Source organism: Balaenoptera physalus (assembly GCF_965194825.1).
Source record: "Balaenoptera physalus genome assembly, chromosome: 15".
NCBI classification, from domain to species: Eukaryota; Metazoa; Chordata; class Mammalia; order Artiodactyla; family Balaenopteridae; genus Balaenoptera; species Balaenoptera physalus.
Genome location: NC_138894.1, coordinates 10,948,945 through 10,966,019, shown reverse-complemented (window position 1 = coordinate 10,966,019; position 17,075 = coordinate 10,948,945). Strand labels below are relative to the sequence as shown.

At 41.4% G+C, this 17,075-nt stretch overlaps 1 protein-coding gene across 2 annotated transcripts in view; it reads right to left on the bottom strand.

The window, feature by feature from the left end:
• Positions 1-17,075, bottom strand: part of TMEM131 (transmembrane protein 131) — a 220,321-nt gene that overhangs the window by 180,311 nt on the left and 22,935 nt on the right. For both annotated transcript variants that reach the window (XM_082427225.1, XM_082427226.1), the window contains exon 2: positions 9,951-15,092. In XM_082427225.1, coding sequence (XP_082283351.1) covers positions 9,951-10,131 — 181 coding nt within the window. In that variant the 5' untranslated portion in view covers positions 10,132-15,092. The remainder of the gene's footprint in view (positions 1-9,950; positions 15,093-17,075) is intronic.

The window sequence follows — 17,075 nt, the reverse complement described above, 5'->3', positions numbered from 1 at the left end:
AAACTTGTATAAATATTATCATTTCATAAATACTTTTTCTTCATTCTGGTTCATCTTTATGACCATCTTTATGGTTTACTGCTTCTCCTACCAAGACAGAATTCAATGTGTTGAACTCCTTAATATGCTAGGTCCAGGAAGAATAAGACCCAGTCCTTAACCTTCAGAAGCTCAAGATCCTATACAAGTATAAATAAACCCAGATGCAGCTGGGAAGAAACTGACAATATTCAGAAATTATTTTCAATTTACAAGAATCTCTAGGATTCCAATAAAATTAGATCTAATTGCCAGCCTGCTCCCTTCTTACTTTCCTCTCTTGTCAACACTATTCTCAGTAACCTATTTTTGAGTCCAGCCATAACCCAAGAGAGGCCCCCAGTACAGCGAGGTAAACTAAATATGAAATAACTCCCTTACCTGTGAAACATAACTACTGCTGAACTAGCCCCGAAAAGAGACATTACCTCTTGATAGTGCTAACCACTACTCTATTATCCATTTGCAAATCAAGAAGCAATACTTCACATGAGCCCATATCACAAATTCATGGAAGCACTTTTTAAAAGTGATCCAGTTAGAAAAGCACACCGCCCTCTCTTAGACACTGCTTAGACACCAAGTAAAACTTGAGAATGACAAATTTGAACCTTATTTCAAAGCTCTTTATAAGTACAGTTAAGTCTTAGAAAGCAACTTTGTACCAGAAACAATTCCCTAGGAAAATCTTCTGCTTCCAATTTACTCATTCCCCTCCAAATAAAATCTAAGTAGGGCCTGTGCCATACCATGAATGCAAACGCTAATTAATTTGTACCAGTAGAGTTGGCTTAGGCTATTTCTCAAATTTACTGCTGAGATAGGTTTTTATTAGCACATGTTTTGATTCAAATGTATACTATAACCACATAGGAAAAAAAAAATAGTTCTTAAGAACCAAACTTAGACTGTCACATTTTATAATCAAAACTGATTAAGAAAATAGTCACAAACTGTTAGAACTTAAGAGGCTTAAAATACATTTCATTTTATAGGCAAGTAATCTAAGGAACTACCTTAAGCTTGCAGAATTTGTTGTTTCAAAAGCAGACCATGTTTCTTTTATCAAAAACTAGTTCACAGCCCTTAGTCATACAATGCAGGTGTGATTTACAATAGCATCAAAAAAGAACAAAACATCTAGGAATAAATCTAATAACCAAGGAGGTGAAAGACTTGTACACTGAAAGCTACAAAACACTGCTGAAATAAAATGAATAAGACACACATAAGTGGAAAGACATCCCATGTTCATGGACTGCAAGATGTAATATTGTTAAGATATCAATATGACCCAAGACAATCTACAGGTTCAATGCAAAACCTATCAAAACCACAATAGCATTTTTTGCATAAATAGAAAAATCCATCCTAAAATCCATATGGACCCTGAGAAAACCATAATTCAAAAAGAGTCATGTACCACTATGTTCACTGCAGCTCTATTTACAATAGCCAGGACATGGAAGCAACCTAAGTGTCCATCAACAGATGAATGGATAAAGAAGATGTGGCACATATACACAATGAAATATTACTCAGCCATAAAGAGAAACAAAATGGAGTTATTTGTAGTGAGATGGATGGACCTAGAGTCTGTCATACAGAGTGAAGTAAGTCAGAAAGAGAAAAACAAATACCGTATGCTAACACATATATATGGAATCTAAAAAAAAAAAAAGAGGTTCTGAAGAACCTAGGGGCAGGACAGGAATAAAGACGCAGACGTAGAGAATGGACTTGAGGACACGGGGAGGGGTAGGGGTAAGCTGGGACGAAGTGAGAGAGTGGCATGGACATATATACACTACCAAATGTAAAACAGACAGCTAGTGGGAAGCAGCCACATAGCACAGGGAGATCAGCTCAGTGCTCTGTGACCACCTATAGGAGTGGGATAGGGAGGGTGGGAGGGAGATGCAAGAGGGAGGAGATATGGCGATATAGGTATACGTATAGCTGATTCACTTTGTTATAAAGCAGAAACTAACACACCATTGTAAAGCAATTATACTCCAATAAAGAGGTTAAAAAAAAAAATCCATATGGAATATCAAGGGAACCCAATAGCCAATCCTGAAAGAAAAGAACAAAGGTTGAGGTCTCACACTTCCTGATTTCAAAACAAATAACAAAGCTAGAGTAATCAAAACAGTGTGGTACTAGTATAAAGAGAGATTAATAGACCAATGGAATAGAATAGAGAGCCCAGAAATAAACTCCCATGTACATCGTCACATGATCTTTATACAAGGGTTCCAAGACAACTGAATGGGGAAAGGACAGTCTCTTCAACATATGGTGCTGGGAAAACTGGACATCCACGTGCAAAAGAATGAATTTGGACCCTTATCTTACATCATATACAAAAAGTAACTCACAATGAATATCAAAATGTAAGACCCCAAACTGTAAAACTCCTAGAAGAAAATACTACAGGGAAAGGCTTCATGACGTTGGATTTGGCAATGTTTTCTTGGATATGACATTAAGAGCACAGGCAACAAATGCAAAAATAGACAAATAGACTACATGAGACTTAAAAACTTCTGTGAATCAAAGAATACAATCCTAAAAGGCAACCTACAAAATGGGAGAAAACACTTGCAAATCATTTATCTGATAAGGGGTTAATATCCAGAATATATAAAGAACTACTACAACTCAACAACAAAAATAACCCTTTTTTCTCCAAAAAAGATATACAAATGGCCAACAAGCATAAGAGAAGATGCTCGGGACTTCCCTGGTGGCGCAGTGGTTGGGAGTCTGCCTGCCAATGCAGGGGACATGGGTTCAAGCCCTGGTCCAGGAGGATCCCACATGCTATGGAGCAACTAAACCCATGCACTGCAACTACTGAGCCTGTGCTCTAGGGCCCATGAGCCACAACTACTGAGCCCGTGTGCCACAACTACTGAAGCCCACACGCCTAGAACCCATGCTCTGCAACAAGAGAAGCCACTGCAATGAGAAGCCCATGCACTGCAAGGAAGAGTAGCCCCTGCTTGCCGCAACTAGAGGAAGCCCTCGCGCAGCAATGAAGACCCAACACAGCCAAAAATAATTAAATAAAATAAATAAGTCTAAAAAAAAAAAAAGAAAAGATGCTCAATATCACTAATTATTACTGAAATGCAAATCAAAACCACAATGAGATATCACCTCACATATATTAGGATGGCCACTATTAAAAAAAAAAAAGAAAGCAATAACAAGTGTTGGCGAGGATGTGAAGAAACTAAATCTTTGTGCACTGTTGGTGGAACTGTAAAATGGTGCAGCTGCAATGGAAAACAGTATGGCACTTGCTCAACAAATTAAAAATAGAACTACTATATGATCCAGCAATCCCACTTCTGGGTATATACCTAAAAGAATTAAGAGCAAGATCTCAAAGAGACATTTGCCCACCCATGTTCACAGCAGTATTATCCTCAATAGCCAAGAAGTGGAAGCAACCCAAATGTCCATTGGTGGATAAATGGATAAACAAAATGGGAAAATGATATATATGTGTATATATGTATCATTATATAAATATATATATCATTTTATAAATATATATCATTATATAAATATATATTTTATAAATATATATATCATATATATAATTATATATATGTGACATATATATACACAACAGATTATTCAGCCTTAAAAAGGAAAGATGTTCCATCACATGCTACGACATGATGAACTTTGAGGACGATATGCTAAGTGAACTAAGCCAGTCACAAAAAGTTAAATCCTGCATGATTCCACTGATATAACGTATCTAAAGGAATCAAATTCACAAAAAACAGAAAGTAGAATAGTGGCTTCCAGAGGCTGGGTGGAAGAGAAAAATGGGGAGTTGCTGTTTAATGGGTAGAGAGTATCAGTTTTGCAAGATGAAGAAGTTCTTGAGACCCATTGCCCAACAATGTGAATATACTTGACATTACTGAACTATACACTTAAAAATGGTTAAGATGCAGGGACTTCCTGGCTGTCCAGTGGTTAAGACTCCACGCTCCCAATGCAGGGGGCATGGGTTCGATCCCTGGTTGGGGAACTAGGATCCCACATGCCACGCAGCCAAAAAAAATGGTTAAGATGGTAAATTTTATGTGTTTTGTTTTTTACCGCAATTATATATAGAAATAAATAAATAAATAAAATGGGTCTGACGCTCTATCATGACAGACCATGTCAAGGATCTTCTTAGACCTTAGACATTTTTCAGACCTTTGCCCTAAGTGCTATATTCAACAAAATGAATCAAGAGTTATAGTTTTCTAAAAATCTTTCTAAAGCAATCACAAAGGAATGAAAGAAAAACTGATCTACTACGGATGATAATGACCACCTAATCCAAAAACACCTTCACGAGAATGAACAAAACACCAGAAATGAACATCTGGAGCTCCTAGACTTCTCACAGAAGTCTGAAAGAGATTTCACCACTGTCAAAAGCTGATGCCACTAAAAGCCTTTGGATATCTCCATTTCCTCTGAATACAGGGCCAGTTTCTGAGACTATTCCAAATGTCTAGACTAACTTGTCACACCAATCTAGAACTAAGAAGTACATGAATTCACAGAATGCAGTGTAATTTTAACCTAAGCAATATACCAGGTACCTAAATCATGAAGAACTAAGAGTCGAGTTAGTGGCTTCTAATACCAAATACCTGGATCCAAATACCAAATACCAAATTCCATGGATCATCCATTCATGAGTTTCCCTGGTTTCCTTTTAAGAACGTACACGATCCAGATGTGGCCTGTGATCATTTTAATGGTTAAGAAGTTAATAGAAAGTGATATAGATGTTTACGGTTGTTTAAAACAAAAAAAAATTCACCTCACTTGAACACTTAACACATTGGTTTTGCAGGAACTGGCAGGACTGTTCTTTATCCAGCTGGTACACAACAGAATCTTCTACCTTAAGTACTCATTCAGGATTAAACAGCTTGACTCTAGGGAGAGACGGCTTGCAAGGGAATCCTAGCTCAACTACCTACCAGCTCTGTTACCTTGGGAATATAACTTAATTTCTCTGTGCTTGCTTCATGATCTATAAATTGAGGTTTTATGAGGACTTGAAGTATTAAAATCTAAAAGTAACAAAAGTGATGGTTTAGATAAGTATATGTTACTCATTTTAGTTACAAGAGAAAGCAACATGTAGGGAAGAAAAAAGTAGTGTCACCCTATGTCTTACTGTAGCAGAATTGCTAATACCTGCATCCAAGTTCAGAGTTTTACCTGTACTCTGGATTCTCAATCCAGGTTTCAGATATGAGAAGGGGAGGATAAGGTCATTCTAGGCAACGCTCTGTTTAAAACTGAATGCCTGAGGGAAGAGATATGGGAACATATGTATATGTATAACTGATTCACTTTGTTATACAGCAGAAACTAACACACCATTGTAAAGCAATTATACTCCAATAAAGATGTTAAAAAAAAACTGAATGCCTGTTATGTATCAATACATATTGCAGATGTTGACAGATGTTCTGCCCCATAGAAATTCCAGTCTGGGTGAAGAATGACACCCATAAAACAATTTAAGGAGCTAAACAAGGCAGTATATGATTACGTGTCAAAATGAATGACAGCTGAGTAACAAAGACAGTGCAAATTCAGAGAGGGGACTGCAGGACTTTAGAGAAGTGGAGAGAGTTGGGAAGTGAGGGCCTAGGGCAGTGCCCCAGGCAGGAGGCCAGAGGCGGTGGGAGAGCTGCCCAAGAAAGTTAACAGACACTGATGCCACTCGGTAAACGGTCAAAATCGAGACCAACGTGGCAGAGAGAATAATCATGGCAATAATAAAAACTGGGAAACCAGAGGTAGCGCCAGAGAATTCTGCTCTGGACATGTGCAGCGTGTGGTGGTGGCCAGATGTGCATGAGAAGGAAGACAGCCAACGGGGACAACAGGGCAGGATGATAACCAAGAAGTACGAAGTCACAGAAACGAAGGAAGAAAAGTTCCAAGAAGCAGCTATCAACAGTGCCTGATGCTGCTTACAGCAGATAAGGAAAAATTCAGCCAGAGAAAAAAGGCCTCTCAGTCTGACAAGGCCAATCAGAAAGCTCAAGCTACATGCAGATGAAGGAGAATTTCTGAAAGATCAAGCACCAACAATGATTTCATTTTCCCCCAAGAGTAGTTTTGCTTATTACTACTCTGGATGATAACAAATTAGATGATTTCACACCTACTCCCAAAAGCTGATTTTTTTGGCAGGTGTCTATGGGGATGGCTGCAGGGATTACAAAGAGGAGCAAAACTGTCCTTAGCAAGAGGAAGAGAGAACACACTTTTTCCAACTAGAGGATTCCAATGATCCAGGCAGGAGCAAACAGCTTTTCGTAAAAGCAAGCAACGAAAGTTCTTTAGTGAAGCACTATGAATGAATATTCTACTTACTAGGCCCTAAATTAAAAAGTAATCACTCTACCCCCATGCAAGGATTAAAACATTTCACTCTTAAGAAAATCACTCTTAAAAAACATTTTTACATTAGGAAGTAATAATTTGATTAGAAGAAAGTAAATACCGCTCCTGATCAATTCTACCATCCTAAGACAAAAAAACCTAATCAAATTAGGTTTTTATCTCTTTTCTTCTGGCCTTTATTCCTAAGCACTCTGTTCATATGCTTTGGAGACAGAACACTTTCGTACCCTCCTTCTGCACTTCTGTCACAAATACAGCTTTAATTTGTGCACGAAACTAAAGTATCTGGTAGACAAATTTAAAAGTCCTAAGAAAGACTGTCAAACTTCGCCCTGCCATAAATCGCCAATTAATGATAAAACACGTGACACAAATATAAATTGTCACAGACTAAAACAATCACATTCCTGAGAATTTATCCAACTTTATATTTACTAGATACATAAAATGTAGCTCTTCATTTATAATAAATTAAAAGACAACCATGCCCTCCAAAAACACATTTCACAATGAAACTATATTATACATGATATATGATGCTTTTTTTTAAAAGCTCTTATTTGCTTGTAATAATGAATGGGCTGATTTACAAATAAAAATACCACTAAAAGTTATACGTTTAAGATGTACACACATATTTTCACTATATATATTTTAATATTTTTTCACTACACACACACACACCCCTGTTTTAACTCTTCTTAATATCTAGATCTTCGCTTCAAGAAAAATCTTGACACCAATCCAGAATAAGTAAGTTAGTTGTAGTAATTACAGTAACTTCTATCTCTGGCAACTCTTTCAGAGGTCCTTACAAACTGTAGAGCAGAGTCAAAACATCTTCAAAGGTCCCTTTTCTCTGGGCTCACACCCCCATAGATCAGTGAAGACAGATGTTAAGATATAGGAGTGTTAAGACATACAGGATGTTAAGACAAAGAATGGCTCATGCTTCTGACTTAAAATTAACATCTAGTCCAAACATGAAAAACTGCATTAGCTATTTCTGCTGCTTTCCTTCCAAAGACAATGAGTTTTATTTTGTTTTGAAGATTTTCTAGTGAGATTCTGCTGCAATAGAAATATACTAAAACACAAAATGCCCAGAGAAACATCATTAAAATTGCAGGTAAGTCTTAACTTTGAAAAATTATGATGGTTTATACTGCCAAAATAAACACAAAAAGTCCTCAGGATGTAAATGGACAAAGTGAACTCAGCTACCTTCAGAAATCTGCCCAGATTTTCTGGAAAAAAACCCAACAGCATCCTTTGGGGGGTGAATGGTGCCAAATTTGCAGTATCACATTCATGTAAGAAAATCAATCTCACTTCTACTCAAACAAAAACTACTAGAATCTGATCAGCAAGGAGGCTGAAAGCACTGGCCATTTTTGGAGCTACCTTCATGGAATATTTGATTAGAGCCAGATCCATTTGTGATGGGCAGAGTCCTGTGTTCTATATTAGTATAATTACCATCAATACCTTGAATAGCTAATTTCTCCATCCAAATTGTTCATCCAGACAAAACATGGGCCACAAAAGGTGTCTGATTCTGCCAGGACCTCTGGCTGATTCGACCACATCTTTTCATCCTTGTATACACCCTGGCAGGTATTCTCCTCCCCTAACGCTTACATTTATGGGTATTAGAAGAGGTGTACTAAAACTTATAAACTATACAAAAGGGAAATCAGCAAATATAACCTAGGCTGACGTTTCTCAAACAATGGACCTGTTTACTTAACTATACACCGAGAATTAGCACATAAAATGGCTGTTGGAAAAATAAGCAGCAGGATGACAATACAAACTTAAGGTTTCACTAGACTCAGTCATTTTAGTTCCCTGTGCTCATGACCCATGAATATAATCACTCACTCAAACACATGTTAAATGCCTACTGTGTGCCTGGCACTGTGCAAGGTAAGCAAAGGCAGAGAAAAAGCAGGACACAATACCTGCCAAGTACTACTTTAAGCTCAAGGAGACGTTAACTTATTGTACTATTTCAGACTTATTGGACACCAACTACATGCCAGGCTGTGCTGGGCACCATGGCCACACAAGAACCAACTGCAGATCTGTAACCAAAGATTAACTATGACAACCCCAGGTCTGACTAGTCCTAAAGCAGCAATATTTTATTCAGGAAATAATCTTGCCTCTGTCAATTAATCCTTTCTACAGATGGCAATTCTCTGAATAACTTCCACCTATGTTAACCCAGACTAAGGTTGCTTAGAGTTAAGTGAGAGAATGTACTGTTTTGAGCCAAAAAATAAACAGTAAACTGAAACACACTGCACTTTAACATTAATTTGGTTTGCTTTGCTGTTGCCCTCAGTAACAATAAAAAGCAAGTGACTTTAGTCGTAAAGTAGAAAGAACATCAACCCTAAAGTCATTGTGGCAAGAAATTATTTTCTTTCAGTGGCAGTTTAGTGTGAAACAGAAGCTAAACTAACAAGTTTTGCTTAGCTTTTTAGAAACCATTCACTTTTAGTGATTTCTTCATGAAGGTTCTGTGGTCACTCATTTCCCCAGGCTCAAAAACACGTAGTAATGACAAAATTACAGATCTGGTCTTCTAGGTTACAAAATGATTTTTAACCCTGTAAAAGTACCGGTGTTACAGTCATACAATACTAACGAGAGTTTTAAAAATAGGGGTCAGCCCTTAACTGTAAATTATAGATAAAGGTTTGCAAACTAGAAACTTGACATTGGTTTTTAAAGTCTTTCACATTAAAGACAATGACACCCAATTAGGTATCTTAAAACAGGTAAAAAATATAAACAGACTTTCAATAGCTTAATAGAGAGCTAAGCAGAATTGTGCTACAGAAAGACAGAATTGTTAGCTAAACAATCATCAATACTGCAAAGCGATACTGAAAAGGGAAGCTGAAAAAACAAGATTCCTCCCCCCAAAATGTTTGAACAAATGCAAAGTAAAATTCGGTAAGCTGTCTTGAAGCCTCTCCACCAGTCTCGCTATTTTTACATTTTAAAGTGAGCTCTGTTCGCACGCCGCTATTAAAACCGCAACCCAAAAAAAAGCGTCCTCAAATTTGCCTATTAACAGCAATCAAGTCTAAAAATATGCCCCTCCTACCTAGTGAGCCAAGTGGCAATAATATATGAGAACTCAGGAAGTTTTGAAATGGCAGTGACAGGAGACAAGAGGGAAGACGAGGGGAAGGAATCACGGAGAACAAGAGCAACTCCGTGCGGCCAACGCCGCGAGTTGGCATCCGAACCGCAAGTTCCCGGCTCGGGACGGGACTCGACCGAGCAACTTCGCGCCGGACCGAGCCCCGCGCTCGGCCGCCCTCCGAGCCCAGAGCCGCAGCCCTTCCTCCCCGGTCGCAGCCCGGCAGCGGCCTCCGCGAGGGCGCGGTGACAGCCGCGGGGCCGGGCCCGGGAGATGCCGGCCGGCTGACACCCACCTTCCTTCTCGGCCCGCGCCGCGGCCACGACGAGGGTCATCACCAGGTGCAGCGCTCCCAGGAAGCCGGCGGCCGCGCTCCGCGGGCCCCCGCCGCGGCTGGCCGCGGGCTCCAGACCGGCCCCGGGGGACGTGGAGGCGGCGGCGGCTCCTGCTGCTCCTCCTCCGGCCCGCTTCCCCATCCCTGCCGGCCGCGGGCCGCCGCGCTCGAGATCCGGCGCGGTCCTTCTCGGCTAGTCGGCGGCGGCGGCGCGGGAGCCGTGGTCCGGGCTCTGGCCGCGGCGCCGGGGGCGAGGGCGGTTCCGGGCCCAGGGCTCGGACTCCGGGCGTGGGTCTGGGTCCGTGCGTGCGTGTGAGCGAGAGTGTCACTCACGGCCTCGGCCTCGGCATCGCTTACGGAGAGTCGAAGCGGAGAGGCCGCGGGTCAAGCACAGCAGGCGGCCATACTGGAAACGGGCACGGGCCGCGGGCTCTGGGCGCTGGCCTGCGAGGGGCGGGGCGCAGCCCTGGGCACCGCCCCCGCCGTGTCGTCACCTGGGCGGCCCGCCCGTCTGTCTGCCCGCCCCGGGGTCCGTGGGTCGGAACTCCTCGTCCCGCCCTCGGAGGCCCTCGGCTTCAGTGGCCAGGCGGGACGAGGGCAGCACACCCCCAACCCGTCACCGCTGGCCCGCCGGGGAGGAGGAGGAGGGAGGCAGGCCAGGGCCCAGCAGCCAGGACTTATGATGGCGGCTCAGGCTTCGCGGAGGCAGTGACGGCGATCACGTGAGGACCCGGAGGCCTGGACGCGCAGCCGCCCTGGTACGGGGGCGGGGCCGGGGAGGGGCTGCGGGGCGCTGGGGCAGGCTGGGACGCTGCTGTGAGCAAGGGACGAACCCCTGCATCCCTGGTACTGCAATGCGAGAGCCTTCTAGAGGACTGAGTGCGCGTCCAGACCTCGAGGCCCAGCGCGGAAAATCCATTCCAGTGACTCCTCCTGGCCGCACCTCCGCCTCGCAGCCGCTTCGAGAATACCCACGGCCTGATTGAGTTCCTGGTGGCGCTGCCTTGGGGACGCGGACCTGCTCTATTCATCTTTGTAGCCTTCAAGACACAAAACCCAGGAACGCTTAATGGAATCCTCCTGCCCTTGGATTGTGCCCACTTTGCTGCGGGAAAGCCCTTTGGGGTGTGTGTGTGTGTGTGTGTGTGTGTGTGTGTATGTGTGTGTGTGTGTAAAGCAGCAGTGTCCCTGGAGGCAGAGGGCAGACTGTTCTTCGGAACAGCGTCCAATGTTCATGCTGGCTTTCTCCGTCTTGGAATAATTCTTAAGACATTTTATTCACATATTTCCTTCAAGGCTCAACACAAATGCGGTCTCTCTTCCTTCAGGAAGCCACCTCATGCCTCTTAGATGCCCTTTTCATCTTAGGTAAAGGTTCTTCGTGGGCGTGGCTGTTCGCTACAAACTCCCTCTTTAATCAATTAGTAACTTCCCCTAATTCCTAATTTAGTAACTATCTTAGTAACTTCCCCTAACTACAGAGCCGTTTGCTTATGCTTAGGAGGATTTGTTGAGTGAATCCTCGTATGAAGGCCAAGTCCACCCCTAATAGGTCTTGGAACAAACTTCATGGGAAAATAAAATTTCAGGAAGACTTAACAAAAGGAACTCAAAGTGCTAGCCTATGCAGTAGTCTTCTTTGTCAAGCAAGCACTTTATATTTTAATAGCCTTACCCTGATTTTTGAAAAGCACTTTTACTTTTCTGAATATTAGAGTCAGAATTTAATCGAATTTTGTTCTCGATATAATTAAATAGGAATAATTAGTATTATCTCTAAGTTGGCTTTTCCATGTTTGTATCTGGAAGGCTTTTAACTCACCTAAGAAATCAAGCCCAAGGATAAGTAACTGAGTGCCTTAGCTGGGTCAAAACTTACCTTCAATGTGCGGCACAAGGACTCAGCAGCCCTTCACCGACTACCAGGTTCAGGGCAGACAAGCCTCTTCAACCATGAAATGCTCAGGTTCTCTTACACAGGAATCGACCACATCCTCTGATTAGCCTGAGGCTCAAGAGCCCCATGGGAACTAAGCATATGGCTATAATTGGAGCTTAGACATATACAGACCTGTTTGATCAGAGGCTGATTTCCCATGAAGCTAATGAAGCTTAAGCTTTAGGGCCCCTCTCTTGCACAAGTTTCTTCCAAGGCCCTGCATCTAATTGTGTGTTTATAAGCTTGTATTCTTGTTCTTTAAGCCCCCCACCCCCAATAGCTGTGTAAGCATTTAGGGCCCACCATACCTGTACCCCCCCTGTGCCTGATGGATGTTGCGAGTCACAAGGGTGATGATGGAAGTTTGTTCCCAGGAAAGGGCAAAGAGACTGCTGGGAGAATAATAATAAAAGAAGAACTTACTGGACAGCTTGGTAAACTGTGTTGGAGAGCACCTGGAGTTGAACCGCCATCACCCCATCATCCCCTCTCCCCCAACAGCCATGTGCCTTGGGAAGGAGAGAACTACGTTAAAACTGAAGGAACTGGGAATTCCCTGGCAGTCCAGTGGTTAAGACTCCGAGCTTCCACTGCCGGGGCCCGGGTTCGATCCCTGGTCAGGGAATTAAGATTTCGCGAGCTGCACAGTGCGGCCAAAAAAAAGAAAAAAAAAAAAAGCGAAGGAATTATCACCAAGGACCCTTCTGAAGTTCCAATTAGCAGCAGACACCCCTCTAATCCCCTTTGGGGAATTAGAGAGACCTGGGCATTTGGCAGGCTATTTCACTGGCAGAATCAGCGAAAAGCGGCTAAACCTGTGCTTCTCACAGTGTCGTCCCCAGACCAGCAGCGTCAGCATCACCTGGGAACTTATCAGACATGCACATTAGCAGACCACATCCCGGCCATGTGGAATCAGAAACTCTGGGTTGAGGTCCTGCAGTCTGTCTTTTAACAAGCCATTGGGTGATTCTGATACATGCTCAAGTTTAAAGACTATTGCACTAAATTGGAACATGCCAGAACTACAAACAGTTGGGACTCCTCACCTTCTAGTCAACTTTGTTCTCTACCCAGATTAGTAAACTATCGGAAGCAGAGTTAAAAGGGACTCAGGTGAACTTGGGCTTAAATCCCAGCCCAGCCTTTATTAGCTACATGATGCTAGGCAAACTACTCAACTATTCTGGCCTCAGTTTCCTTATCTGTATAATGATATCTAATAAATTGGGGGAAATTAAAACACCATATGAGGCACAGTGAAAGTTGCAATGATCATTGATTTATACTCCCACTTCATTCCACAAAATATCTAAGGAGGCTTACAAGAATACTTTCATTGCAATAAAAATATATATGAATTAAAATTTGGGACCTGAAGGGGAAAATACTGTTGGAGTCCCCAGGGCTCCATCTCACTGGCTCAGTGGTTGACTGCATATGGGCTCCTGGTATTTGACACCATCTATACTCTTTTTCAAGTCTCAACTTTATGTCACCAGCCAGACCTCACTGTCCCTGTTGCTGCATCTATTTGACATCTTAAACTCACATGAACTCCTAATCTGCTCCCCAAACCGTTTCCACCCACAGCTTTTCCTGTCTCCAGGGCAACTCCAACCATCAGTTGCTGTTTCTCATCACCTCCATGGTATACTCTGGGATGAGCCCCATCATCTTCTGCCTGGATTTCTGCAAGAACTTCCTAACAGGTTTCTCTGTGCCCAACTGTAAAAGGAAAATTTTCCACTTACAGCCCTTGCCTAGGAGATATCAAAATGGGATGCTATGTTATACCGCAACTGGTTCAAACCAACTGAAGCTGATAAAGGACTGTGAACTTTGAGTGACCCCTAGGCCAGACCCTTATTAGACCTAACTGAAGACTTGTTTCTGCCCAGTGAACAAAGTTCCCTGTTTGATCCAGCACTGTTCTTTCCTATGAGGGTGCTGGTTTTCAATCTTAGATTAGCATCACCCCCATGAACCCCCCTTTCCTCTTTCTGGCACTTAAAAAACCCTGACTTTTCCCAATTCATGAATTAGTAAACTTTTTCACTGATGTGTTTCCTTGCCTGACAAGTATATAAACTCAGCTTTGATTTTATTTTTTTAAGTTCTGGTGGTATTTGCTTTCTTTTTTGACATAAATTTGCATGTTTATAGTCTATTGTCCACACAGCAGCAGAATGACCATTTAAAACATAAGATACCTCACGTCCCTCCTGCAGCGGCTCCCATCTCAGGGTAAAAACCAAAGGTCTTCTGCTGGCCCACGTGGCTCTACACAATCTGGCCCCCCATGAACTTTGACTTCCATTTCTACTGCACTCCCCTGGGGTCAGTTAATTTCAGCTGAACTCACCTCCATTGTGTTCCTCAAACATACCAGGGATGCTTCTTCTCCAGGGCCTATGTCCCAGCTCTTCCCTCTGTCTGAAGTGCTTTCTCCTCCCCCAGTTCCCTGCTTGGCTCACTTTCTCACCTCCTTTCAGTCTTAGCTCTGTCATCACCTTCTTAGCGAAGCATACTCTGATCACCATTGTTAATACTGCAGTTTAATAATATATCCAACCCCAAGTCCCAATCCTCCTCACCCTGTGCTCATTTTTTCTTTTTCCATAAAATTTATCACTTTCTATAATACTATTTAATTTACTTATTCATTATGTGTTGTCTTGATCTGTCTTTCACCTCCATCTGTTTTGTTCACTGATGTATCCCAAGCTTCTGGAATATATTAGGCTCTCAGTAACACTTATGGAATGACTGATGTATGGATGAATGAATGAATAATTCCAAAAGATAAAGATGGGTAAGACATAGTCCTTTCCCTCAAGGGAACTTAAAGTCTTAGTGGATAAGATAGATAGGTACAAAATGTAATAGGAGGGAGTGAACCAAAGGAGAGATGAGGAGGAGAATTAAATGAAGGCAACTCTGGGTTCCACCAATATCTTTATTTATCCAGCCTTTGCAACTTCTACTGTTTTCCCTTTGTTTTCAGTTATCTTTCATCTAGTTCAGAGTATGAATAAAGCCCACAGCAATAAGGGAATAAGAAGAAATGTAGCATACTGACAATCTTCTTTAATATACAGAGTAATCTGCTCATTTTGTCTGCTGCGTGCCTTATTCCTTGGTAGGTTTTCCATGGCATTATTCTTAAAAAGAAAAAAAATCAATTCATGAAGCCCCAGGTTTAAGTCTGTTCAATTATTAGGTAAATTGCTGTAACCTAGGGTAAGGCAGATAAACCCCAGAAAGGTTCATGCTGCAGGATGAGGATAGTAGCTTTGGGAGATGGTGGGTTGAGCCCACTATTTATGTGGATTTCATCCTATTAGAAGCTTTTTACTCAGATATTCCAAGAAAACTAGATGCCTTTGCAGTTTCCAAATTTACTTGAACTAAGGCCTCATCGATGACTGTAACTGCTACCACATTTACACCTCTACGAATACGCATTTTGCATTAAATGCTAGAATTAACTATGGTTTTGTTCAACATTTTCCTTCCAAGCTAACTGACACATTTTACAAGCCTATGTTAGTCTTTCTAGCATTCTCAAAAAACATTTCCATGGCAAACAGCCTAGTTGGAAATAAACCAAAATTTCAGCCTGCCGTTTCAAAGTCTCAACAGACTCCAGTACCTAACTGTTAATCCTATAACTTTTTGAGCTGTTTCATGTGGTTTGGTGGTCTTTCCATTCAAGAAAATAATATTCTTGAGGACAGAGGGTACCTCCAGTATTTTCCCTGTTCCTCTCACCTCCTGTACCATTGTCCTCTCTCATACTCAATAAGAACTTTGATATGGAATTTTAGGCTGCCCTGACTTTCTGAACTTTCCTGAACACCATTATTAAAGAAACCTACTTCAGTAATCGTTCACCTGTACTTAAGATATCATGGTCGGGTGTTAATTAGCAGCCTTGGAAAGCCACTGGGAGGCGGGGTAATGACATTGAACAATGTATTGACAGACTTTGGTGTTCCTACCTCTCCCTATTATTTAACCTAACTGTAAAGATTTCAGGAATATTCAGTTAAGATGAGGACCAATATATTTAAGATGCTCAGATGGAGACCAGAAATGATGAAAAACAAAATTAAAACATTAATGTATGACAGTAAAATAATAACATTAGCTGAGATGAAGATGCAGAAGGAGAGACACAATTCTCTCTGCCAAGTCTAGTGTGAGTTCCCTAAATGGGGAATCAAGAATTGGCCATTATGTATGGAGCTGGTAGTGGCGGTCTGAGAGCAGATATCATAGCTGTAACACACACACACAGACACACACACAGACACACACACACACAGACACACATGCCTAAGCAGTGTTTTCCATAAAGTGAATTCTACCTTCTCTAAACATCATTACTTTAATTTCCAATATTTTAACCACAAGTTAAATTTGGTGTTGTAAGTCTGGTATTGTAAAACCATACAACGTGTCTGGCAAAATGTCTTTATGACCATGAATTAACAAGTCTTTGAATTATTCTGAAAAGAAAGGTGTCAGCAAAGAAATAGTCTGTGTCAGAGAAAGACAAATATCATATGATATCACTTATATGTGGAATCTAAAAAAAATGATACAAAAGAACTTATATACAAAACAGAAATAGACTTACAGACATAGAAAACAAACTTATGGTTACCAAAGGAGAAGGGGGGGAGGAAAAAATTAGGAGTTTGGAATTAACATATACACACTACTATATATAAAATAAATAACCAACAAGGACCTACTGAATAGCACAGGGAACTATACTCAATATTTTGTAATAACCTATAAGGGAAAAGAATCTGAAAAAGTAGATATATATAGATGTATAACTGAATCACTTTGCTGTACACCTGAAACTAACACATTGTAAACAACTATACTTCAATAAAAAAAGAAAAGAATTTACAAAAAAAAGAAAGAAAGGAAGGGAGGAAGAAAGAAAGAAAGAAAGAAAGGAAAGAAGGAAAGAAGGAAAGAAAGAAAGAAAAAGAAAAAAGGAAAGAAAGTCTGCGCAAGCTCTCAGGGGGAATATTTGTGTTTCAGAGTTAGTCTACATTATGGTTAGCATCTGAATTCTATCATAAAGGTTTGATGCTTTGAATCCCTTTGATAGTGCACAGGCCAGG